This window comes from Gymnoscopelus microlampas (assembly GCF_963454915.1).
Source record: "Gymnoscopelus microlampas genome assembly, chromosome: 6".
NCBI classification, from domain to species: Eukaryota; Metazoa; Chordata; class Actinopteri; order Myctophiformes; family Myctophidae; genus Gymnoscopelus; species Gymnoscopelus microlampas.
Genome location: NC_139943.1, coordinates 12,539,201 through 12,562,706, shown reverse-complemented (window position 1 = coordinate 12,562,706; position 23,506 = coordinate 12,539,201). Strand labels below are relative to the sequence as shown.

The 23,506-nt window shown below is 45.8% G+C and overlaps 1 protein-coding gene across 1 annotated transcript in view; it reads left to right on the top strand.

Annotated features, from left to right (window-relative positions):
- Window positions 1–23,506, top strand: part of LOC311047672 (A disintegrin and metalloproteinase with thrombospondin motifs 20) — a 159,128-nt gene that overhangs the window by 40,169 nt on the left and 95,453 nt on the right. The window contains exons 9-11 of the mRNA XM_084060470.1: window positions 7,630–7,776; window positions 14,750–14,891; window positions 18,118–18,222. Of these exons, the coding sequence (XP_083916596.1) occupies window positions 7,630–7,776; window positions 14,750–14,891; window positions 18,118–18,222 (394 nt within the window). The remainder of the gene's footprint in view (window positions 1–7,629; window positions 7,777–14,749; window positions 14,892–18,117; window positions 18,223–23,506) is intronic.

The following is a 23,506-nucleotide window of genomic DNA, read 5'->3' as shown; positions in this document are numbered from 1 at the left end:
ACATAATAAATTGAGAAATGGGAGTTTTTAATAACACGCCGGCCTTAATGCCTTTACTGTACTGTACACCCTCCAGGTGCGTCTGGGTTTTTGTCGCGGGGAGACGAAGGGCCAGGTAGAACAGTGGTTCTCAAGCTTTTTTCATGTCAAGGACCCCCAAATTGATACATATTAGCCCGCAGACCCCCATTTGAAAATATATGCCATGCAGGGACCCCCAAAAGAGACAATTCTTAAGGCTAAGGCTAGCAGCAAATGCTTGGTTCCATCTGTACACTGTCTGAGTTACAGACCCTCAAGAGTCCAATTGGTTCCTAACTATCAATCATTTGGCTGGGGAGTGGGACACCCTGGAATCTCCGCAAGGACCCCTTGGGGTCCTCGGACCCCACTTTTAGAACCCTAACCCATGTAGTAGTCATGAGGTACCGTGTAGAAGTCAGAGGTACAGCTCTTCTATGTTTTAGAGGATGGTTAGGGTTGTTCAGAGCAGCTTACGGACTTTGAGGGACTTAGGGAACTGGGGAACAGTTCAGTTGACAGTACAGTACAGTACAGTACAGTACAGTATAGTGGGCGGCAGTGGCTCAGGGGCCGGGTAGAGTGAACTGGAAACCGCAAGGTTCTCAGTTCGAGGATTAGCTATCAACTCTGGGGGCTCCCCCAGAGTTAGTGTCGAAGTGTCCTTGAGCAAGACGCTGAACCCCTAATTGCTCCCGATGAGCAGGTTGGTGCCTTGCATGGTTTCCTCCGCCATCGGTGTATGAATGTGTGTGTGAATGGGTGAATGGCACGATCAATGTAAAGCGCTTTGGATAAAAGCGCTATATAAATGCACCATTTACCATTTACAGTACAGTACAGTACACACGGAGACAGGCAATGTTGAGAGTTCTGTTTAGTATTCAGGAGCCGACTGACTGACTGCATAGGTTTCCACCCCCCCCCCCCCCACTATTACTTCCAAAATTCCGATACCACAACCCCCAAAGCGTGTGAAGACAGACCCATGACATATGATACTGAGTAATCAGCGTGTAATACCCGTGTTATCATAACATGCTGCTCGGCCACAGAGTGTTTCCACAACAGCCAAATATGTCACCTATGTGTGAACGAAAAAACTAAACAAAACATTAAGGCTCTGTATATGAATGACCACCAGGGTGACATTATGGGCATCATGAGTCACTGAGGGACTCCGCTCCACCATATGGGTTTAAGTCAGTGGTTCTCAACCAGTGGTCCGGGGACCACCGGTGGTCCTTGAGGGGGTTCCAGGTGGTCCCCAGCTAAATGATGGAGAGTTGGTAACCAAGTGGAACCTTGTATATTTTTAACTCTTAAGAGTTAAATTATCGTTAAACATCTGCATTACTTCATTTACAAGAAGTCTTACACAATTAAGAGAATGTAGAAGAATTGCTATTTTGATCAACGTTTGCCTGTTATCTCTCCTATTGGTACCAACATCAATACAGCATGGACAACATTTTATCCAACGATAACAACATTTTCTACGTTTTGTGTCTGAGAGGCTAAATCTCATCAAACGGTGGTCCGTGGCTCAAATGCCGAATACATAATGGTCCTTGATTATGAAACAGGTTGAAAAGCACTGGTTTAAGTGGTTAAAGCGCGCATATATTACAGTCAGATGGGAGTTATGGGTCATCCTCCCTCTTCTTCTGTTAGTTGACTCAGAGAAGTGTGTGAATGTGAAAGCCAGTGACAGTTTTAACTTTCCGGTTGGCTCTGCCCAGTGGTGCTGGCTGGCTGGTAGAATGGGCTCCAGTGTCGCCCAGTGTGTGAGCCACTGGATAAGAATGAGAGCTATTCTGCTGCCTCCACCGTTCCACACACACATTCCTCCACAGCGGGGAGAGAGAGGGATGAGAGAGAGAGAGAGAGGGAGAGAGAGGGAGAGAGAGAGGGAGAGACGACAAAGAGGGAGAGAGAAAGAGGGGAGAGAGAGGGGGAGGAAGGGAGAGGGAGAGAGAGAGAAGAGCTCTCTCCTCTCTCTCTCTCTCTCTCCCTCGAGAGAAAGACATAGAGATAGACAGCAATTGACAGAGACAGACAGAGTGAGAGTGAGAGACAGACAGACAGACAGACAGACAGACAGACAGACAGACAGACAGACAGACAAGATCACAGTATACGGTGCACAGATGGACCTGTGTGTCTAAAGAGGGAAATACACCCTCCCTCCTTCAATCTTTCTTTTCCCACACTCCTTCTCTCATTTTTATCCCTTCCTTATCTCCTTTCTCCACCTCCTTTCTAGGGTCCATCTCCCCCCCCCTCTCTCTCTCTCTCTCTCTCTCTCTCAATCTCTTCTCTCCTTCCTCATCTTCTTCCCTCCATCCTGCCTCTCAAGTGGATGTTTACGCCAGCTTTCCGAGCTGCTGGGGGGTCCACCAGCTGGGGGGGGGGGTCCACCATTGGCCCTGCCTCTCAGCTCATGCAGTTAATTGCCGCGTTCACGAGCGCAAAGCTCTCGAGAGTGTTTAGCACTCTGGGCAAGCCAGTGTCAGGTAGCGCGGGAGCCACTTGAGAACGCTGCAGATTAACAGAAAAGATTTCAGACTAATGGACGAGAGGCATTTCTCAGATGACTGTGAAGACGTGTGGTTACTAATAGCCGACGTACTGTAGGTATTTTTACCAGCTTGCTCGAAGAGCGGGCTGGTCTACGAACAGACAGAAAAACTAGCCAACACCTATGAGACACCTATGCAAGGCCTTTTCGACTTTTTCATCATTGGCTGTCCTTTACGCCAATGGGGAAACGTCCCATACTCTGAACGGCGGTCGTCCTCCCACGCTATGGCATCATAACCCTACTAGACACGCGTGCCTGCCCTGGTGACTGCTCGCAAGTTGTCGCAACTTAACTATCAATTCCAGGGGAGTTTGAGCTGTTTTGGGTGTGAAAAGCTGGTATAATATGACTGCAATTTCTTGTTTCAAGCAGGGTGGAGTCACCCGATAGCTTCAAGGCCTAATGAAGTTCCATCGTGTGTTTGCTGCCAACTCTTCAAAATGTCTCAGATCCCAAATAAATTCCTCCTGACATTTTGATTCTGTCATTAGGCTCACTCTGGATTGTAAACAGATGACAAATGTCTTTCTTTAGGACTGGAGCCGACTCCAACGTACAAATCAATTATTTGCAACTCTGTGTCTTGACTCCACATGACTCTGAAAGCAGGCTGGCGGGGGACGGATGAGGTCACTACGGGCTGCCTCCGTCAAAAGGCGATAAATCTGACGGGGGAGCTGAGATAGCTAATCCTCAGACGATGTAAAGAAGTGTCAACTTTATTAATCTTCAGTGTATTGAGGCGTGCTCCCAGTTCGGTCTCAGGGGTGACGTGTTAGTGATTGAGGCGTGCTCCCAGTTCAGTCTCAGGGGTGACGTGTTAGTGATTGAGGCGTGCTCCCAGTTCAGTCTCAGGGGTGACGTGTTAGTGATTGAGGCGTTGCTCCCAGTTGATTCCCAGTGGTGAGAGAGCCGGGATGTTTCTGATATATCTCTCATCAGAATCCACCGCTGGCTGACATTTTTGTGTTCATGTGCAGCCCATCTGCACAGTGGCACACAATGGAGATCTCATTGTTGTGGTGAAACATCTCTATCACTTCTGGTGGTTATTTATGGGTATTTTCGACAATGAAACGTGTCTCCGCCCCCGCTGACAGTTTGTTTTGTTGAGAAGGCAAGTTGGGCAGGAGTGTTTTCGAGTGCAAAGCTGTCAAACAGCATAACATTTTAGAGATGATGCAAACGAAAACAATGATTGTGATTCACGCTGCTCTCTCCACCCTGCTATTGATCAGCATTAGCCCATCTCCTGAAAACGTCAAATAGAGACCCATAAAGAGCTCTTGATTTAAAACGTCATCACAACTCAAAAAGCACTCTCCGGGATTGCAAGCTGGTGAGGTAAACAACATACTGTAGAAAAATAGAAGTCAAGCTTGATTACGATGCAGTCTGTGCAAAGTCCAAATTTATCATAAGACATAGGACGATACAGAATTAAAAAACCCTTCAGAAGTGAATGTAGTGGATGCGTGAGTGACTGTATGTATCTGGATTATGCCCTGAAGTTTAAACAAAACTTAATTCTGAATGTTATTGGATGTGATGCTGATGCTGTTCTCAGTTTTAGCCGGCAGCTACAGTAGTTATGCGCGCGCGTGTGTGTGTGTGTGTGTGTGTGTGTGTGTGTGTGTGTGTGTGTGTGTGTGTGTGTGTGTGTGTGAGAGGAGCTCATTACTGGGCCTGAAGCAGAGTCCAGCTCCTTTAGGCCATGGGTGAACAGTTTCAGGGCGCTGGGCAGTGTGGGCCCCTTGCCATCCACACTGGACCTTGTTTGTGTGATGGCCCGGTTCGACCCTTCAACCGCAGCCCACATCCTGCTGGAGGCACCATAAACACCATGCAGCTCTGTGTGTGTGTGTGTGTGTGTGTGTGTGTGTGTGTGTGTGTGTGTGTGTGTGTGTGTGTGTGTGTGTGTGTGTGTGTGTGTGTGTGTGTGTGCTTGTATTGCTATACTTGTGAGGGCCATAAGCCTTCACAAATGATACGTAGCGTGTGAGTTAGTTCAGGCAGAATATACACACACACTCGTTACTATGTGGGTGTATACAGTATTATGCAAGACCCATACGTCATACACTGACGTGGTAATCAGCTGACCAATTGAGCGGGTTATTTAAGCTCACCTAAATCTGCGTTCCTTCCGCTGTATTGTGTTCCTGGTTTGTTGTTATGCGGCTGTGTGCTGCCACCGCCACCCCAGCACCACCAGTGGGCTCTGCTATTGGTTCTGTTCCCCATGGGGGGGGGTTGTTATTGTATATCTATCTCCATGCTCTTAATGGTTGATGATGGTTGTCTAATTGTGCTGAGCAGGGAGAAAAATGTAGCAGAGCCTGAACGCCATATTGGTTCAATCTATTCTTGAGTTATTTGACTGAAGTATTGTAGAATTTGAGAAATAGACGGTTCCATTGGAACATTATTTATTTATGTATTTATCTATCTATCTGCGTTCATTCCATGAATTTGAACGTTTTTTGGACATACAAGTTTTCCACTCGACACAGTGACGGACATGTGCGTTGACATAAGTGGTGTACAGCCCCCCCCTCCCTCTGTCTCAACATTAAGCCCTTTGAGAATGTGAGACGTGACCCTTGACCTGTCAGAGGTGAGCCAGAGGTGGTTCTCACTAGCATGTGGGCCTTATGGCGGGCTGGAGGGCACATGTATGCTGGCCACATACACACACACACATAGAAAGCAACATGGAGTCCTTCCTTCCAGACAAGTGGACTTGGCAAAGTCAAGAAAAAAATAATCCACGATTTAAAAAGAAATAGCAGATCTAAAAGCTCATAGAGCGGCACTCGGTGCCGCGCTATGAGCTTGTATATCTGCTATTTTTGCCAGACCCAAGGGGTCGGCCTACATGAGGCTTTGTACCTGTTTTCTCCATACATGGGCATGCCCCCTTTGTCCTTAGGCCCCAGCCATAAAAGTCTGTCCCCCTTCCGTCCATACATGGGCATGTTTTGTACCTGTTTTCTCCATACATGGGCATACCCCCTTTGTCCTTAGGCCCCAGCCATAAAAGTCTGTCCCCCTTTCGTCCATACATGGGCATAGACACAGGCTGACACGTCATGTGAAGTCCGGCTTAGCCGTGACGTAGTGATCTTATAAAGTACTTATTCTGGGTCTGGCAGAACCAGGTCTCCTGGTCTTTTTATTTTGAATAGCCAAAGTTTGTATTGAAACAACGGTCTATGGTACCGCCTGGGGTCCAAATGGACCCTTATGGTGTCTGCAAGCTCTTGTGAGTGTACGAATGGACACTCACAACGGGTCCATTTGGTTCCATTTGTACACCCTTCAGAGTTATATGAACGCTGAGGATTTGATCGTATCAAATCGAGTAGATCGGCTATTCTCACAATATTTATCTGTGAAACCGTGTCAAATTATATAATAACGCCTCAACTCCTACAATTCCAAGTGCTTGTCGGGGTGGGGGGGTCCCCAGTTCAAATATGATTATTTTTTTGGGGGGTCACGGCCTGAAAGGGGTTGAGAACCACTGATGCATGTCAAACTGGGGGGTCCTTGAAATGAAAAAGGGTTGAGAATCGTGTGTGTGTGTGTGTGTGAGGTTTCTCACAGCGAAACATGTATTTGAAAGAGAGGCTATCAGAGCCTTTGGAAGCAGGTGTGTGACTGTACGGATGTAGAAGAACAGAGATACAATGTAGGAGCAGCAACTATTGTGATTATTTTATCCATAACCTTTTCCATTAATCGACTAATTGAGAAGTGTGTCTTTTTGAGCGGTGTAGCCGCCCCTATATGTGAGGTTTGGACATTGACATTTGCTGCACTGTGATTGGCCACCCATTGTACCCCCCTAACCCTGCACTGTGATTGGCCACCCATTGTACACTGCTAACCCCTACGCAAATCTATACTTTTCTTTAAGTGAGCTTCCATCACTGTGATGACCACTAGCTGCACTGTGATTGGCTGACTCTATTGGCTGACTCTATCCAGCACTGTGATTGGCTAGCAAGACACATGATAAAATTAACAACCTATAAATAGGACTATGCACTTTAAAAAACATTTTTTTAAGTGAGCTTCAAAAAAAAAGTGATGACCACTGTGATGACCACACCGCCCACTTCATACTGGGTGTGATTTTTGGGGCGGTGTAGCCGCCCCCTATAAGTGAGTTTTGGACACCGACCAAAACATTTGTGTACCCCCTAACCCTTCCATTGTTAATGCAAATCGATACTTTTTTCATATCAGCCAATCACATTACAGCTAGTGTCATCACCACTAACTGTAATGTGATTGGCTGACTTTGCAAATTCAGGACTGTGATTGGCTAGCGAAACACATGACACATGTGCAGCCCTATGAATAGCAGTATGGACTTTAAAAAAAGTAATTTATCCTTTTTTTAAAGTGAGTCATGTTGTGATGACCACACACCGCCCACTTCACACTGGGTGTGATTTTTTTTCTCCTTCTGATATTTTGATATATATTAAAATCAACTAAATCCATTTGTCTGATTATCCACTTAATCTCTGTCTTATAACAGAGTCGTACAAAAACACGTTGTTGCGTACAGTATATTGACAAGAAAAAAAATAATAAATAAATAGATAATCATAATTAATTCTATTATTTTAATCAAATAGATTATTCTTCATATTGGATTTTATTGATCATTTGTTGCACCCCTCATGCAGTGTGTGTGTGTGTTCGCTGTGCTGACATTCACAGACAAGTGTGTGTGTGGCCACACATTGTGTGTGTGTGTGTGTGTGTGTGTGTGTGTGTGTGTGTGTGTGTGTGTGTGTGTGTGTGTGTGTGTGGCGGGGGGGGGGGGTTCCTGTGCAAGTGTGTGTGCAGCGCAGCCCACAGGGGTGGTGTGGGGTGAAGATTATAAACCCTCTGACATTTATCCTCCTCAGTACGGCTGATCCATTAAGCAGTCGATAATCGCTTTGTGTGTGTTCTCTCTTCCCGCTATCCCCCCCCTGATGCCCCCCCCCCCCCCTCCCTTTTAGGTTCAACATGCCCCATGACGACAACCCCAAGTGCCGGGAGGCGGGCATCAAGCACCAGTACCACGTCATGGCGCCCACCCTCAACTACGACACCAGTCCTTGGTCGTGGTCCAAGTGTAGCCGCAAGTACATCACCGAGTTCCTGGAGTAAGTACTGTACCTGCTTCAGATGTTACCTCTTCAACTTCACATGCTACTACTGTAGCTCCAGCAGACCCATGAGCATTCATTAACTGAACAACACGTTTGTCTGGGTGAGGTTTAGGACATCATTCATTCAGGTCAGGACAACTCGTGAAAATCTAAAAAATGGCCTAACACATTTATTTGGTTTGGGGACGAATGGATCTGCATGCTACATCTCTCCCCTACCAATGGCCCAATGGCCCTTCGAATTACGTGTAGTACATAAATTAGCTCCGGGCCGCTGTTGGCCTAGCCTAGCGGTTAAGGCGCATACCACATTGTAGGCTCTAATGCAGCCTGACAGCGAGTTGCAAGTTCGATTCCCGAGCCTGACGGCCTTTGCTGTGTGTCACTCCCCTTCTCTCTCTCCCTGTTTCCTGTCTCACTCTACTGTATACTATCAATAAAAGCAGAAAAGCCCCAAAAATATGTCGGCAGAAAAATACATATAATTTAGGGGCTCCTTGACATGAAAAAGTTTGAGAACCACTGATATTATAGCAACAACAACAACAAGTTTAAAAAAAATAAACTGTTAGGATTTAGAAGACATTTGTAGAATCCCCAGAAGCAAAGATTTAAGTTACAAATGTATATATTCAAAGATTTGCACAAATGTTCACGATTTTTCAAAAGAAATTGCAGCTTGTATATCTGCTATTTTTGAATAGCCAAAGTATAAGATAATGGTTAAAGTGATTAAAATCTAAAATAACAGATGCTTTCCCGGTCTTAATGGATTAAATAAGTGTTTTGCCACTTGTAATGTCCTCACGGCCCACCAGTGGGCCGCGGCCCAGAGGCTGCTCTACTGTACACCCTTCCTATAAGAGTTCAGCTGGTGTGACGTAAACCCTTCATGCTGCTGAGCGGCGCTAGGCTACGCTACGCTAGCTGCCACTACCTCTCTCTCCCAGAGCGCAAGTATGTAGGTCAGCACAATGTAAACTGTGTTGACTTGTTATTGCCTGGTGTTGAGACAGCATTTCCTGTTTGAATCCGGGGGTCTTCCTTGGCTGACCTGAGCGATTGATCCTCTCCTAACCCTCCGCTCAGCCACAAACCCCCCCCCCCACCTCCCCCCACCCTCGTTCTCGAGATGCTGCACAAACAGTCACTTAGTAGTAGCCGGCGCGCTTTCCCCACCAAAACCTGTAACGCGGGGCAACAAGCCTCATTCAACGTCTCCCGCCACACTGACCCCGGTGAAGGGCTTCCCTTTAAGATGGGAAATGTCAGTTATAATTAGATCTTCCCTGGACATGACCCTTTGATCTTGAACCCCCAACCCCTCCCCCCTCCCCCCCTTCTGTTGATTGTTGGAGGCCTCCTACCACAAAAGGCCGCCTTGTTGACCAGATGCATCTTGGGAGAGCTGGTGCTAGGCGACAGCCTCGCATGGGGCTTTAAGGTTACGGCTTCAGCCACAAAGTTTCTGGAACCGGCCTGATGAGCTCAACTTTTTTTTGGAAGAAATTTTGGAACGTTTTCTCAGCTGAGCGCGAAGATAATCTCCCCCCATGAATCTCTTCATTATTTGGAGCTGTCCACATCGGCCCTGTCAGGCTAATGCGCTTGGTGTATGTGTGTGTGTGTGTGTGTGTGTGTGTGTGTGTGGGGGGGGGGGGGGTGCTTCTTAGAAAGCTGTAGTGAGCGAGAGGTAAAAGGAAGTGGCGGTGAGAGGAATTTTCTCTGTGAGGAAGAGCAATTTGTTAAACAGTGGCAATATTTATAAACAGCACGAGAGAGTAGAGAGAGAGTTCACCGAGAGAGGATCACCGGGTTCTTTGTGGAGCGAATTTTTTGGTGGGAACTGTTCTTGAGAGCGTATAGCGCAGCCAGGGCGCTTTTGAAGTCTGTCAACCAGCAGACCAAACAGTGAAGGACACTGATCCCATCATGGCTCTCCTCTCTCTCTCCCTCCCACCGCTCCTTGTTTTGCAGGCTGAACGGGTCAAGTAGTACGTCAGTGTTTTCACTGTATGCCCGCTCTAAGAGCGGGCATACAGTGAAAACACTGACGTACTACTTGACCCGTTGCGCTCTTCTCCCTGGATGGAGAGCACTCCAACATGCACCGCTCACTTGTCCATTTACAGATGCACCAACCGAAACAGAAGCCTTTTCTCTCCTCCTCCACCTCCACCCTACTCTCTCATTTCACCATCGATGCAATAATGTCACCCGGGCCTCTCGTCGCGTCCCCCACCTGAGAGCGCTGATGAATGGTGTCCCGGTACTGTGTGCTGTGTTATTATGTGTCAATGTGTCACATAATAAAGTAACCATTCATTCCACCGTTGGCTCCCTGCCAGTTTATTTAAGCCACAAAAACCCTAATACAAAAAAAAAAAAATGCAAATCTTTGCCCATTGCCACCCACAAATTGCTGTGTACACCGAGTGCCCCAAAAACCACGTAATCATTAGAAGTAGCCAAAGCCCTATAATTTTCCGGTTCAATGGCTAGACGCACACTTTGCGAATTAGCCTTTAACCACACAAAACAGCAGAATGTAATGGCCACCTAAAATATTTCAGTCTGAAAGCAGTTTCTTTCCAAAATGCTCATTTTTGTCCCAGACCTTTTTCCTCCCCTTCTTCTTGATTAAAAAGAACACAGTGGATCTAGTCAGATACAGAGGGTAGAATTCACCCAAAACCACAGTCCTTATTTTTCCTTTACATGTGAATGTGCAGTAATGGGGTGCATGCTGTCGGGGGCAAGCCATAGTGACATGGCACAATTGTTTGACCAAACCATATATCTCTGCTGCCGAGCAGAAACCAGCCATGTCCAAAATATAAACTTTTTCAGGAAATGAAAAAAAGAAAAAAAAATGTTTTTAGAACACCACAATAGTACTGCCTCATCAAAGTTGGTATGGTGACTTTATACATTGTCAGATACTTGAATGTATCCACATTACCCAAAAAACTGCTCAAGTGGAATTTGAGCAGCTTTTGACCATTAATGTTGAGGTGCAATCTTGCCAAACTAAAGCCTGATTTATACTTTGGTTGTGCATCGTGCCTTGCACCAGAAATAGCCGATCTACAAGCTCACAGTGTGACACGTTGTGAGGGTGTGTGGTAGTAGGGTGAGTTTGCACATGGAAAAAAAAAAGCACACAACGTAACGTCACCAAAACGAAGGCTTTTTTTGCTCCCTTACGGAGAACTTGTGTTCTGGAGGAATCCGGTTCCGTCTTGATTGCCGCAATCATAACTTGTGACACATGTACGAGCAGGAAACTAGTACGCTCTTCATGGAACCTATTAATGTCCAGCCTCACAGGACTAAGACACAGACACAACTATCTTTCTATTTAAAGTAAACTCCCTTTAAAGGCGGCTGCGAATGGTTGCCATCTGTGGAACATTTTCCAGCGCCGAGTGGGGACACGGATCCACTGTCTCGTCTATACAGTGATCATCCACTTAAGTACGGGGGGTGGGGGGGGTAATCAAAAAGACCACATTCTCTCCTCCTGTCTCTCGGAGTCTGTCTGTCTGTCTGTCTGTGCTGGCTTTAATAATCGTGTCCATTTAGGTTCCGGGGACGCTGATTAGACAGATGACCAACTGATGAAAGACGTTCCCAATATGCGACCGTCTTTTTCTGGTTCTTTGACAGGCTCGCTTCATATAGCTTTCATCGACCGTAGCCTCATAGACCTGCTGGTAATTGTTACATAGAGTCACATCATGCACTGACCGGTTTGGATGTTCTGTACTACTGGCACGACACAAAGGTTTCTTACATTGTGAGAGAGAAGGAAGAGGGAAGGAAAGAAAAGGAAAGGAAAAAAGAAAGGAAAACGAAAAACAAATACAAACAAGACGAATTGTAATTACTGCCCTTGTTACATCAGCTGTGTCTGTATGGAGCAGGTGTTCTCATCTACAGCACACTCCCCAGGAAAATTTGTAAGAGCAACAAGACATGTTTGCGGAAATTACACATCTATACATGTGTCTCATGTCTCCGCTTCCCACTGCACCGTGAAAATAAACACAACAAGAGGGAGGAGAAGGGTATATCCATGGAAGGGCGGATGTCTTTGCTTTAATAGTGTTTGACTGGGGCTTTGGGGGGCTGTTTTTTCAAGCCTGGGAAGGCCTAGCTAAAATGCAAGGCTATAGGTACCGCACATCCAGTCCAGCTGTGCTTTTGTTGTCTCTGTTGAGTGTGTTGGGGGGTTGGGGGGGGGGGGGGGGGTGCAGGGTGTGGCCCCGCCATACAATCTGTCATTACACTGCAGCGGTGGCGCTAGGCCCAGATCTTGCTGCATGGAGCACTATAAAGCATGGGTCTTCAACAGGAGGTCCGAGACCCCTAGGGGTGTCCGTCCTCAGAGTTATTGCAGGGAGCCCATCGCATCTTTGTGTGATAATAAGAACTTTTCTTTTTTATCCTTTGAGGGGAACGTTAGCCGAAAATAGCCGATCTAAAATCTCTTGTGAGCTTGTAGATCATGGGGGTATTTTTGGTGGAGAGGCTTTTGGTGTAGCTGGGGGGGGGGGGGGGGGAGACCAGACCAAGTACAGGGCCAAAGGTCAAGTTTACTAAGTATTAAGGATTTAAATGGTTAAAAATATGAAAATACACATGAATCCAACATATTAACACATTCCATGCCAGAGGTTAATCTCATAATGTACTCACCAGTGCCAACGTTTTATTGTTTTTTTTTTTTTTTTTTCATGTCGCCATAGACCTCGCTAAATCCGTTCAAAATGCGCGTTCATTTGGTTCTAAACACACAGTGGATCGGTGTGAGACGAGCAGTGAAGACCGCTTCTCTTTTGCGACCCGCCGTCTTGAAGCTACTGCGGTGAACGCTAAACAGTGATCAGCGAGGTGAAAAACAACAACCGAGAAAACCGAGTTTTAGACAGGATCCCAGACAGGAAGCGGATATGATCGAAAAAAACGGAACCCGTATAATTCTGTTTCTGGTGGTAAAACCGGAAATGGAAGTGGATCAAAAATGTCCGAAAGTGCACTTTTTGTTCATTTCGCAAAAAAACAACAAAAAAACACCAGTTGGTGTAGATCTACACGATTGGCAGTCAATGTATTAATAGAAAAGATAATGTATAAACAAACACATACAATCTTTAATTTACAAGGGTTAGATGAACCCTGACAATGGTGCTGTCAAACAAGTCTTATGATGTTGGGAAATCCATGGAGAAAAAAAAAACGTTTAATCTGCAACTCAACTGTATAGACCAGGGTCCCTCCTTCATCTCTCTTTCAGCTTAAGGGGTCCTTGGCCTGAAAAACTTTGAAGACCCGTTGCAATAACGGGTCTTTTTTTTGCTTTCAGAGTAGAGATGCAGATTAAGCAAAACATGTGGTCAGCATTTAGACCCCTTCTGAGTCTCGCAGGGAAAGAATAATGCCGCATTAGTCATTCCACAGAGGCTGCTGCTGACTCCCATTTCAGTTTGACGACGTACTGTATACCGACAGGCAGTTGGCAGACAAGTGTGTGTGTCAGTCTGCCTTTTTTTAAATGTATTGATTGATTGATTTATTGACAACAAGCATACTGTATGTACAAAACAAAAGATGCACATGTTAGTCAAAAGGATGGTACAAGAAACCGCAGAGGCGTATTTCAATTGTGGTCCCATAAATACAGTTAAAAGCAATAAAAGACATAACATTTAGTTTAGAAAATCAGGACCATGTGGTATTCAGAAAACACTTAAAGGACTTAAAGTAAAACTAGAAGTAGACCCAATCAATTTTGTGACTGTAGGCAACCCTTTCCATGTGATAGTTGCATAATACAAAATAGAGGCCTTTCCAATACACAAGTATTGGAAATCTTCACTTTTTAAAGTGAAGATTTGTGTGTGAGAAACAAATAATCAAAATCCTTCAAAATGTCCAAACATTTTTGACATTTTTTCAAAAAATACAGGTGCACAAGCCCGCGGCACAAAGTGACGCGCTGTGCGCTTGTGGATCTGCTATTTTTGAACAGCCAACGTATACACATGGATAAAGTGGTCAAAATGATTGTGATGCTATATTAACACATTTTTGCTGAGGTGAGGACCCCCTGGGGGTTCCCCGGACCCCACGTTGAGAACCAATGCTGTAGATAACTTAACAGACCACCCACAAGGGAGGAAAACAAAGATACACACATCTGAGGATGATCGGGCATGAGACAGTGACACAGAGATGTTTACCGTGGTTCTTGGGAGATAACACATGTTGACATAATGGTCCATACAGGTATTTTTATGATTAAGGAGGGTGTAGGAAAATCGCTGGGTATATTCAGAGAAATTACACACAGTGGAGGTTCTTTGGGGTTGTTGTACACGCGCCGCGCGCGCGTACGAGCGCACATTATGAGTCGCATTATGTGGTATGTGTGTTTGTGTATACTTGTGCTCATGTGTTGCTTTGTACTTTTCCTTTCTTGTTTTACATGCTTACGCCAGGGTTGTTGACAGTTAATTTTACTTTAACCACAATGAAACCGTAGCATTCCTATTCTGGGGGGGAGGGGGGCGAACATTTGGCACCAAATCTCTTCGCCGAAACTAGCCGATCTACAAGCTCGTAGATCAGCTAGTTTTGGCGAAGAGATTTGGTGTCAACGTTACCGCCGACAAATTAATAACATTTCCGCCAGAAACAGACTGTATAAAATATGAGTGACTGACTATCACAAACGATACAGAACCACCTCCCTGACTAATATCGCCGCGACAATTTGTTTATTTCTTGGACCACAATTCTTATATGAGACGAGTCTAAGATAACCCAATGTTATTCTCCAAAGAGAAATTACTTCCGTGACCCGGGGGATGAACGGGTGACGTCAGGACTCTTCGGTACTCTATAGGGGGGGTCGTTGAAATGAGACGGGTTGAATAACACTGCTTTATTTCCTTCTCTCTAGCACCGGATATGGAGAATGTCTGCTGGACGAACCTTCGGGCAGAACCTACGAGATGCCCACCCTCCTCCCCGGTCAAATCTACAACGCCAACAGACAATGTGAACTCATGTTTGGACCGGGATCCCAAGTGTGTCCCTACATGGTAGGTTGGAGAAAATGTCTTCTAAATCCTAACAAAAAAACGTATGTTGCTATATATCAGTGGTGTTCAAACTTTTTCATGTCAAGGACCCCCCGAAAATGATTTGTTATTTGGCCGCGGCCCCCATCTCAAAACTTCACGATTTTTCCAAAATAGCAGATATACAAGCTCATAGCGTGGCACGAAGTAACGCGTTATGAGCTTGTAGATCTGCTGTAGATCTGCAATGTGCTACAGTATATACAACTAAAATCTAAAATGACACAGATGTTTTCCCGGTTTTAATGGGTGGAAGATTACAATAAAATGTAGGCATTTTTAGCAGATGTTCTTATCCAGATTGACTTACAAAATGCAAGATCAGAGTAAATGGCATGAACCCTACTGTAGTTAATAAACACCAGGGTAAAATGGCCAAGTAAAGTGCAAAGTTAAAGAAGTCTTAACAACATGCTGCCTAAATAACATTCTTAGGATTTGTGGTGAAGCAAACAGTATACTATGTCTATATTAAATGTCAGAAGTAACCTACATACATCTGCATATCATAACTACAGTGGCAAAAAAAAACGGCGACAAATAATGATGCAAAGATAGAGGAAGTCCCATTTTGTGGGATTAGCTGATCTAAGTGTGTGGGAATCCAGATGTACTGTAAGTGCAAGTAGGTCATCACCTGTGTTTTGAATTGGACGCGGGCAGCAACCCAGGAGCCAATAAAGTGAACGCAGAATATTTTGGGGGGATGTTGAAGATCAGGTTCTGGATCTGTTGAAGTGGGTTTTATTGAGCATGCGTGCCAGCAGACCACGCAGCAAGGGGGTGAGTTGTAATAGTCAAGCCAGGAGATGACTGAGATGTATTCTGTTCTGCCCAGAACTGTCTATCTATTTACAGTAGAACTATGGTTAACTGAGTCTCAGAAATACAGCATATCAGTCATCAGAACAACTCTTGAGTACTGAGTACCGTACTGTTTGCAAAGGTACGCCACTGCATTCTGTTGCACGTTGGAGAGCGTTGGATGAGCTTTGTTTGATGCATAAGTGAAACAAAACCAATTAAGCTGCCCTGACAGAAAGCACACAGTGTTTCTTTTTTTTAAATAAAACCAGAAACCAAAATGCACTTTTAGATATTTTGAGTAGTGATTCATTGTGTCTCGACAATGTGTCAACCTCCTCTCTTCCTGAGGGGGTTTATGTTTTTTTTTGTACCATCTGGACGACATTGTTCTACTTAGTTTAACCCATTAAGACCTGGAACTGTGTCATTTTTAGATTTGAGCTAAAAAGCATTATTTTACACTTTGGGCTATTCAAAAATAGCAGATATACAAGCTCATAGCGCGGCACCGAGTGCAAATCTTTGAATATATATATTTTTAAAGCGAACATTTTTAACTCAAATCTTTGCTTCATGGGGGGTCCCTGGAACAGCATATTTTGATGGGGGACGGCGGCCAAATACATATAATTTTGGGGGTCCTTGACATGAAAAAGATTGAGCACCACTGATATAGAAACATACGTTTTTCAGAATACTGCTGAGATTTAGGAGACACGTAGAATCGGCTTCAGGTCTTAAAGGGTTAAAGCAACGTGTTTAGACATCTCAAATGACTCACCGGTAACCATGTCTCGAATGGGAGCACCACAGACCAGACCATAGCGTCATCATACCCCCCTCTCAGGTGCTTTTTCCCTCTTATGGCGAGGCTTTTTTTACATGATGAAGTCATACACACAACAAAGCGTTTTTTTCCCCCCTTGGTTTTTAATAAGCAGAATGCATGATCCACGGCAGGCGTTTCACATGTCAATTTGCTGTGTGAAGCTTTTTAACGAGCCACTGAAGACATTGAACATCCTCAAAGGGTTGCAGGTTACGAAAACAACTCCCTGGGTCCCACCGGTGGTCCGAGGAGCGTTGCTCATCTGACTCTGACTTGTGGCTGGTTAGCTAGAGACCACCACAGCAGTGGTGGACAGTAACTCTCTCAAGTACATTTACTTGAGTATATACCACTGCACCAGCCATGTGTGGTTTAATCTCCCCAGAGAGCCGGTAACAGGCACCTAGGTGGTTGTAAAAGTTAATGTCAGCTTTTCTGGTGGCTGCACTGTCCATAAAACCAGTTACACACTAATTTCACCATACCTTGTGTAGTTCAAAGACTGCACTAGCGGTACAAGATCCTGTCAGCACGGGATATTTATGCTCTGATGTAAAATACATAAATGGTTTTCCTTGAGGAGTGGTGTGTGCAGTGAGTGAGGTAAGCCTTTTGTGCACGTGGTGACATAAACCCATTCAATCCGGAAACGCATCTACAAAATGTCTTCTAAATTCTAGTAGGTTTCTGAAAAACCTTTTCATCTCAAGGACCCCCAAAATTATATGTATTTGGCCGCAGACCCCCATCTCAAAATATTTTTTTCCAGGGTCCCCTCAGAAGCAAAGATTTGAGTTACAAATGTTCACTTTAAAAAATATACATTCAAAGATTTGCCAAAATGTTCACGATTTCAAGATCTACAAGCTCATTGCGCGGCACTCTGTGAGGTGGCCTACTGGCCTTCAACACCCTGAAAGACCTTTTATGCAGGGAGCCCATTCTGAAAAGCCCTGACTTCGAACAACCGTTCGTGGTCCAGACGGACGCCTCAGAGGTGGGCATTGGGGCGGCGTTACTGCAAGGGGAAGCAGGTAACCTCCGTCCCATCGTCTACATCAGCAGGAGGCTCCTCAAGCATGAGGTGCCATACTCTGTGGTGGAAAAGGAGTGCCTTGCCATTAAATGGGCACTTGACTCCCTGAAGTACTATTTGTTGGGGAGAGAGTTCACCTTAGTGAGCTTGCATATCTGCTATTTTTGTTGCCAGACCCAAGGGGTCGGGCTTACATGAGGCTTTGTATCTGTTTTGTCCATACATGGTATGTCACTTTGTCCCCCGGCCCCAGCCAAAAAAGTCTGTCCCCCTTTCGTCATAGAAGGGACATAGAAGGGACACACGTCATGCGAAGCCCAGCCATTCAGATTTCAACCACTAGGGGTCTGGCAGTACCAGGTCTCCTGGTTCTAGTTGAATAGCCAAAGTATAAAATAATGGTTTTAGCTAAACACAGATGCGTTCCCGTATTGGATGGGTTATGATGATATCATGGTGGGACTACGGTGACTCTCCCAGCCAGCACTTAACTTTTTGACTGTTTTTTTCCGCAGAAACAATGCAAAAGGTTGTGGTGCACGAGTGCAGAGGGGGACCATAAAGGATGTCGCACGCAGCACATGCCCCTGGCCGATGGGACTGACTGTGGTCATGGAATGGTAAGTTATAACAGTTCCAACTGGTGTCCATCATAAGCTCTTTCCTTTGCAGCTCTTTATTACACGGCTCGGTTGTATGCTTGATTCTGATTGGTCAATCACTGAATTCAGCGGTGTGTGTGTGTGTTTCTGGATAATGACCGCTGAGCTCAATAACAGACCGCTGTCTAATCAAAGGCTCAGAGCACCTGGCTGCGCTGCTTGATTTTGTGCTGTAACCAACAGCCGTGTAAACAAACGCGCAATGTCATTTACAACTAAACGTTGCTCTCAAGAATGTTTTTGAAAACATTTGAAGCGAGAAATAGACAATGCAGTAACCGAAAATGTATTCTATTTGATCAACATTTCCTCTTGTTTTCGAGGCCTGGTCCTGGTCTACAAGACACACTGACTACACCACAAAGACACCCATGTACCTGTCAAACTACTTAAAAAACGTCAATGACGTCCACAATCACAACACCAGAGGGAGCTCCACAAATCATGTTCAATCCAGATTTGGCTCTAACCAGGGATTAAATTCGTCCTACTGCTATGCCACAAAAATGTGGAATGCCCTACCAACAGTTGAATCCATGTGAATCCTTACTCGCCTTCAAAACCGCTCTAACAGAGCACTTACAGGTGGCTGCAATTCAAAGCGCTTTAGCACACCCAGTCACTGCACCTTTCAACTGAACAGAACATGATACACATCTCTGTAAAGCACTCAGAACAAGTGAGATTATTTAAATTGTGGTGAACAACACCAGGGCAATTTTGGTAGCGAATGTTGAAAACCGGGACATTAAATGAAAATACTCAAATTTTGAGTATTTTCCAGATACTTGGGACATCCAGCTTGAAACCGGGACGTCGTCTGCTCACCGTGTAGAAAAGAAGGTGTGATCCTTTCAGGCCTGCTGCCTTTTTTCTTCTCCCAATTCACCTCTAACTCCCAGCAGAGAGGAATATATTAACATGCATTTACTCCCCAGCTGCATTCTGGTCTGGGCGGCCCATGTAAATGTGGTCAGGTGATGGCCCTGGTTGGGAAACCTGACGCTTTTAGCCTCGGCCTTGTTGTGGGGGGCCCCCGACTATCCCATTAGCCTTCATGCTCTCCTCGCTTCGGGATGCTATGGTAATTAAGGCTAGTGGTTGGCATGGTATGGATGTGTTTAGATGAAGGGAGGGGAAGAGAGAGAGACAGAGAAAGAGACAGAGAACAGACAGACAGAAACAGAGAGCAGACAGAGACAGAGAGCAAAAGCTAGAGAGAGAGATAGACAGAGACAGAGACGGAGACAGAGAAAAAGACAGGCAGAAACAGAGAGCCAAAGCTAGATAGAGAGAGAGAGACACAGACAGACAGACACAGGCAGAGAGAGAGAGAGAGAGAGAGAGGGAGAGACAGACAGACAGACAGACACACACACACACACACACACACACACACACACACACACACACACACACACACACACACACACAGAGTCAGACTGAGCTGGAGAGAGGCGAGGGAGGGTCTTGATGGGGGGGGGGGGGGGGCAAGGTGAAGGCACCGACCCCTTTGAAAGAGGATGCCGCCCGCCGTTCACAGTTGAGTCACCTTGTTGTGAACCCGTGACCCTAAAACCCTCTTTAAAGGACGGGTGAGTGGGTCAGTGGTCAGGCTGTAACAGAGCCCAGGGGCTGAGGCCCGCCGGCGGCCGCACAATGGACCCCACACCAGTGGTTTCACAGGACAGGATGAGGGGGGGGGGGTTACGGTGGGTTGATGTTCAGCATAGAATGTAATGTATGAGAGAAAAGATTAAGTGATTGAGAATGAGCATGCGTGTGTGTGTGTATGTGTGTGCGTTTGTGCGTGACAGAAAGGAACGAGGAGAGAGGGAGAGAGCCCCCCCCCCCCACCCAAAATGCAAATATGGGGTTCTCAAAGTGATTCATGTAAGAATCGCGATTCTTATTATCAACGATTCAAAATTATTTTGCTGGTTAACGTTACAGGAGTTTTTACTCTATGGCAGGGGTCTTCAACGTTTTCAGGCCAAGGACCCCCTAGCTGAGAGAGAGATGAAGCAGGACCCCCCTCTATATTGTATAAAAAATGTGTTTCAGATTGAACTTTTTTTGTTTACTTATGGTCTGCTCTTTTTTCCCTCTACACCAAACACCTCTTTGCCAAAGAGTTCTCTTTGGCTAAAGTTCTCCTTAGAAAAAGGGATGCTAGGGTTCAAGTGGTTAATGTAAAAAAAAAACTAAATCCTATCACACAAAGATTTGGTGGACCCCCTATAGTAGCTCTGCGGACCCCCTAGGGGTCCCGGACCCCCTGTTGAAGACCCCTGCTCTATGGTGTTTGTGATATGAAATGTAAGCTTACCATAATCACAGTAAACAATATCATGTCTTCAGTCATATTCAAGGGCTTTTTTAAAACTAACTCCAGTCACTTTCAGTTCAGCACAGCTGAGGTGTGTGTGTGTCACTGTCCAGCTGACGCTTGTTGACACTCGTTAATGTTACTTGCGTCCAGGCAATCATTTTTAAACGACCCTCTCTGGTGTTATATAATCTTTTGTTTGAGCTGTTGGAAATAACTAGGCTACACTTGGTTATTAAAGTCCAGATGAAAACAATATGACTGAAATAATTTAGATAAAACTGATTGGGAATATTTTTTTTAATGATCGTATAGATTTGTAATTGTCACCCCAAGAATCGGAATCGAAATGCAAGATAGCAGAAGATTCATAGCCCTGGTAAAAACCCTAATAATGATCTCTCTCGTATGCCCTTCATCTGACTCCCTGGGTCACTTGACCACGGTGGGGTCTGGGAACAGCTCTGTCTCTCTCCAGGGAAGAGCAGTTAACAGTGGATAGCTAACATCTTAATCCAAGCACAACAACAGGGCCGTACAGGACCCTGTCCCGGGATAACAGCTCCCATACCACCCTTTGTCTCATTAACTGGCCTGTGTGGGGGGGGGGGGAGGGAGGGAGGGAGGGAGGGATGGTGTTCGCTCATATGGGAAGTCAAGTCATTCACCATGGCAAGGGTTTGATAACTTAGGCTACATTAGACTAGGGTGGGCCGCGGACGCCACAAACGTAAACGTCTGTGGACAAAATGCACCGATGTCAGACACAAACAGAGACCATCGCCTAACAACGAAAGCCGCTGTCGAGGTGCCCGAACCCTTAGTACAGGGGTCTTCAACGTTTTCAGGCCAGGGACCCCCTAGCTGAGAGAGGGATGAAGCAGGGACCCCCTCTATATTGTATAAAATTGTGTTTCAGACACACTTTTGCTGCTCTTTTTTCCCTCTACACCTATAACTCTTTGCCAAAAATAGCCGATCTACAAGCTCACAACGCCTCGCAGCGCGAGGCGTTGTGAGCTTGTAGATCTGCTATTTTTGGCTGAAGTTCTCCTCAGAAAAGGGATGCTAGGGTTCAAGTGGTTAATGTAAAAAAAAAAAATCATATCACACAAAGATTTGGCGGACCCCCTGTAGTAGCTCTGAGGACCCCCTGTTGAAGACCCCTGCCCTAGTACAATATAATTGCACATCTGCAGTGGTTGGCGGTGGTCCCTACTGCTCCTGTGAGAGATTTATTTTTAGACCCTGTTGTCGGGGTAGGTCACCTACTGTTTGACGAGGTCAGAAGTTATTTGACGTACAGACGGCACATCGGATTGGACACATTGTTAGTTCGGACGTCGTTACAGTTACAGTCTGTGTCTCTGTCAGGCGAGGAGTCGGACATCAAAACTTACGGCCTGTAGCTTTAAAGAAACCCGACATACAGCTCCTTTGCATTCACTGCAAAACCGCACGCTCTACATGAGCCATTTATGTGCCACTGTTGCTTTATGCAACTTGAACAAAGCAACTCCCCTCCCTCTGTGCGTGTGTGTGTGTGTGTGTGTGTGTGTGTGTGTGTGTGTGTGTGTGCGTGTGCGTGCGCGTGCACCCGTACGTGCGTCTGTGTGCGTCTGTGCGTGTGTGTGTGTGTGTGTGTGTGTGTGTGTGTGTGTGTGTGTGTGCGTGTGTAGTGGCACCACCTTTGTTTATGGTGCTGGGGGCTCAGTGTCATCCATATTCAGGGGACTCTTTTGAAGTGAAGAGAGTTGAAAGAGAGGGGGGGCCCAGTACGGGCACCTCACCTGCCCCATACAGAGGCCTTTCATGTGGCCACGCAGGACCAAAGCTTTCCCTGTGTCTACGTGCATAATGTGCATTTGTGCACCCGTGCATCTTTGTGTGCGTGTGCTGTATATATGTGTGTGTGTGCTCTCTGTCATGCAGACCCCCTTCCCCCTCCTTCTCTCTCTCTCTCTGCCCTACCCTGTTTCTCTTTATGTCATATTTTAGTCTGTTTATCTTTCTGTGCCTATGTTGCCGTTTACATGCTCAGCTCCCTCTGTTTTTTTCCTCAATTCAATTAAATTCCATACAGTTCATTTAATTAAATGGGGCTTTATTGGCATGGGTAAACATACGTTTACATTGCCAAAGTGAGTGCGAAAAAAAAAAAAAAAAAGAATTAAAAAAAAGAAAGAAATGTTTGTACTATTAAATATACAGTATAAGCCTACTAGAATAAGCAAATGTAAAGAACTGTGTTTCTGTCTGTCTGTCTGTCTGTCTGTCTGTCTGTCTGTCTGTCTGTCTGTCTGTCTGTCTGTTCGTCTGTCCGTCTTTCTCTCTCTGTCTCTCTCTCTGTCTCTCTCTCTCTCTCTCGCTCCCTCTGCCTCTGTCTCTCTCTGTCTCTGTCTCTGTCTCTCTCTCTCTCTCTCTCTCTCTCTCTCTCTCTCTCTCTCTCTCTGTCTCTCTGTCTCTCTCTCTCTCTCTCTCTCTGTCTCTCTTTCCTTTCAACAACATTATAAGCTGCTCTATTTATCACACCTTCTCTCACCTCCTCTCCCTGTGAACTTGCTCCACTACCTCCTGTCCTGCTACAAGTCATGAGGTTTGGGTCCGGGACGGCTGGGTGGGGGCTGGGTGGAGGTTGGGGTCAGGTTCATGGCTCTGAGGTGTGTCCCGCGCCGGGAGGGGGGGGGGCGGATTAGTGGCATGGAACCTACGTATGTAGAGGAACCCGGGCAGCAGGTACGGCACGTACTGTAGGTGCCAGTTGTCTTTATAGTTATAGTTCAAAGCCCATGTTATTTCATACCATGAAAGGGCAGCGGCGTATATCCTAAAAGCATTACATACTTACAACAACATACAACTTAAACCATTGGTTCTTAAAGTGGGGTCCCCCAGGGGTCCGGGGGGGGGGGG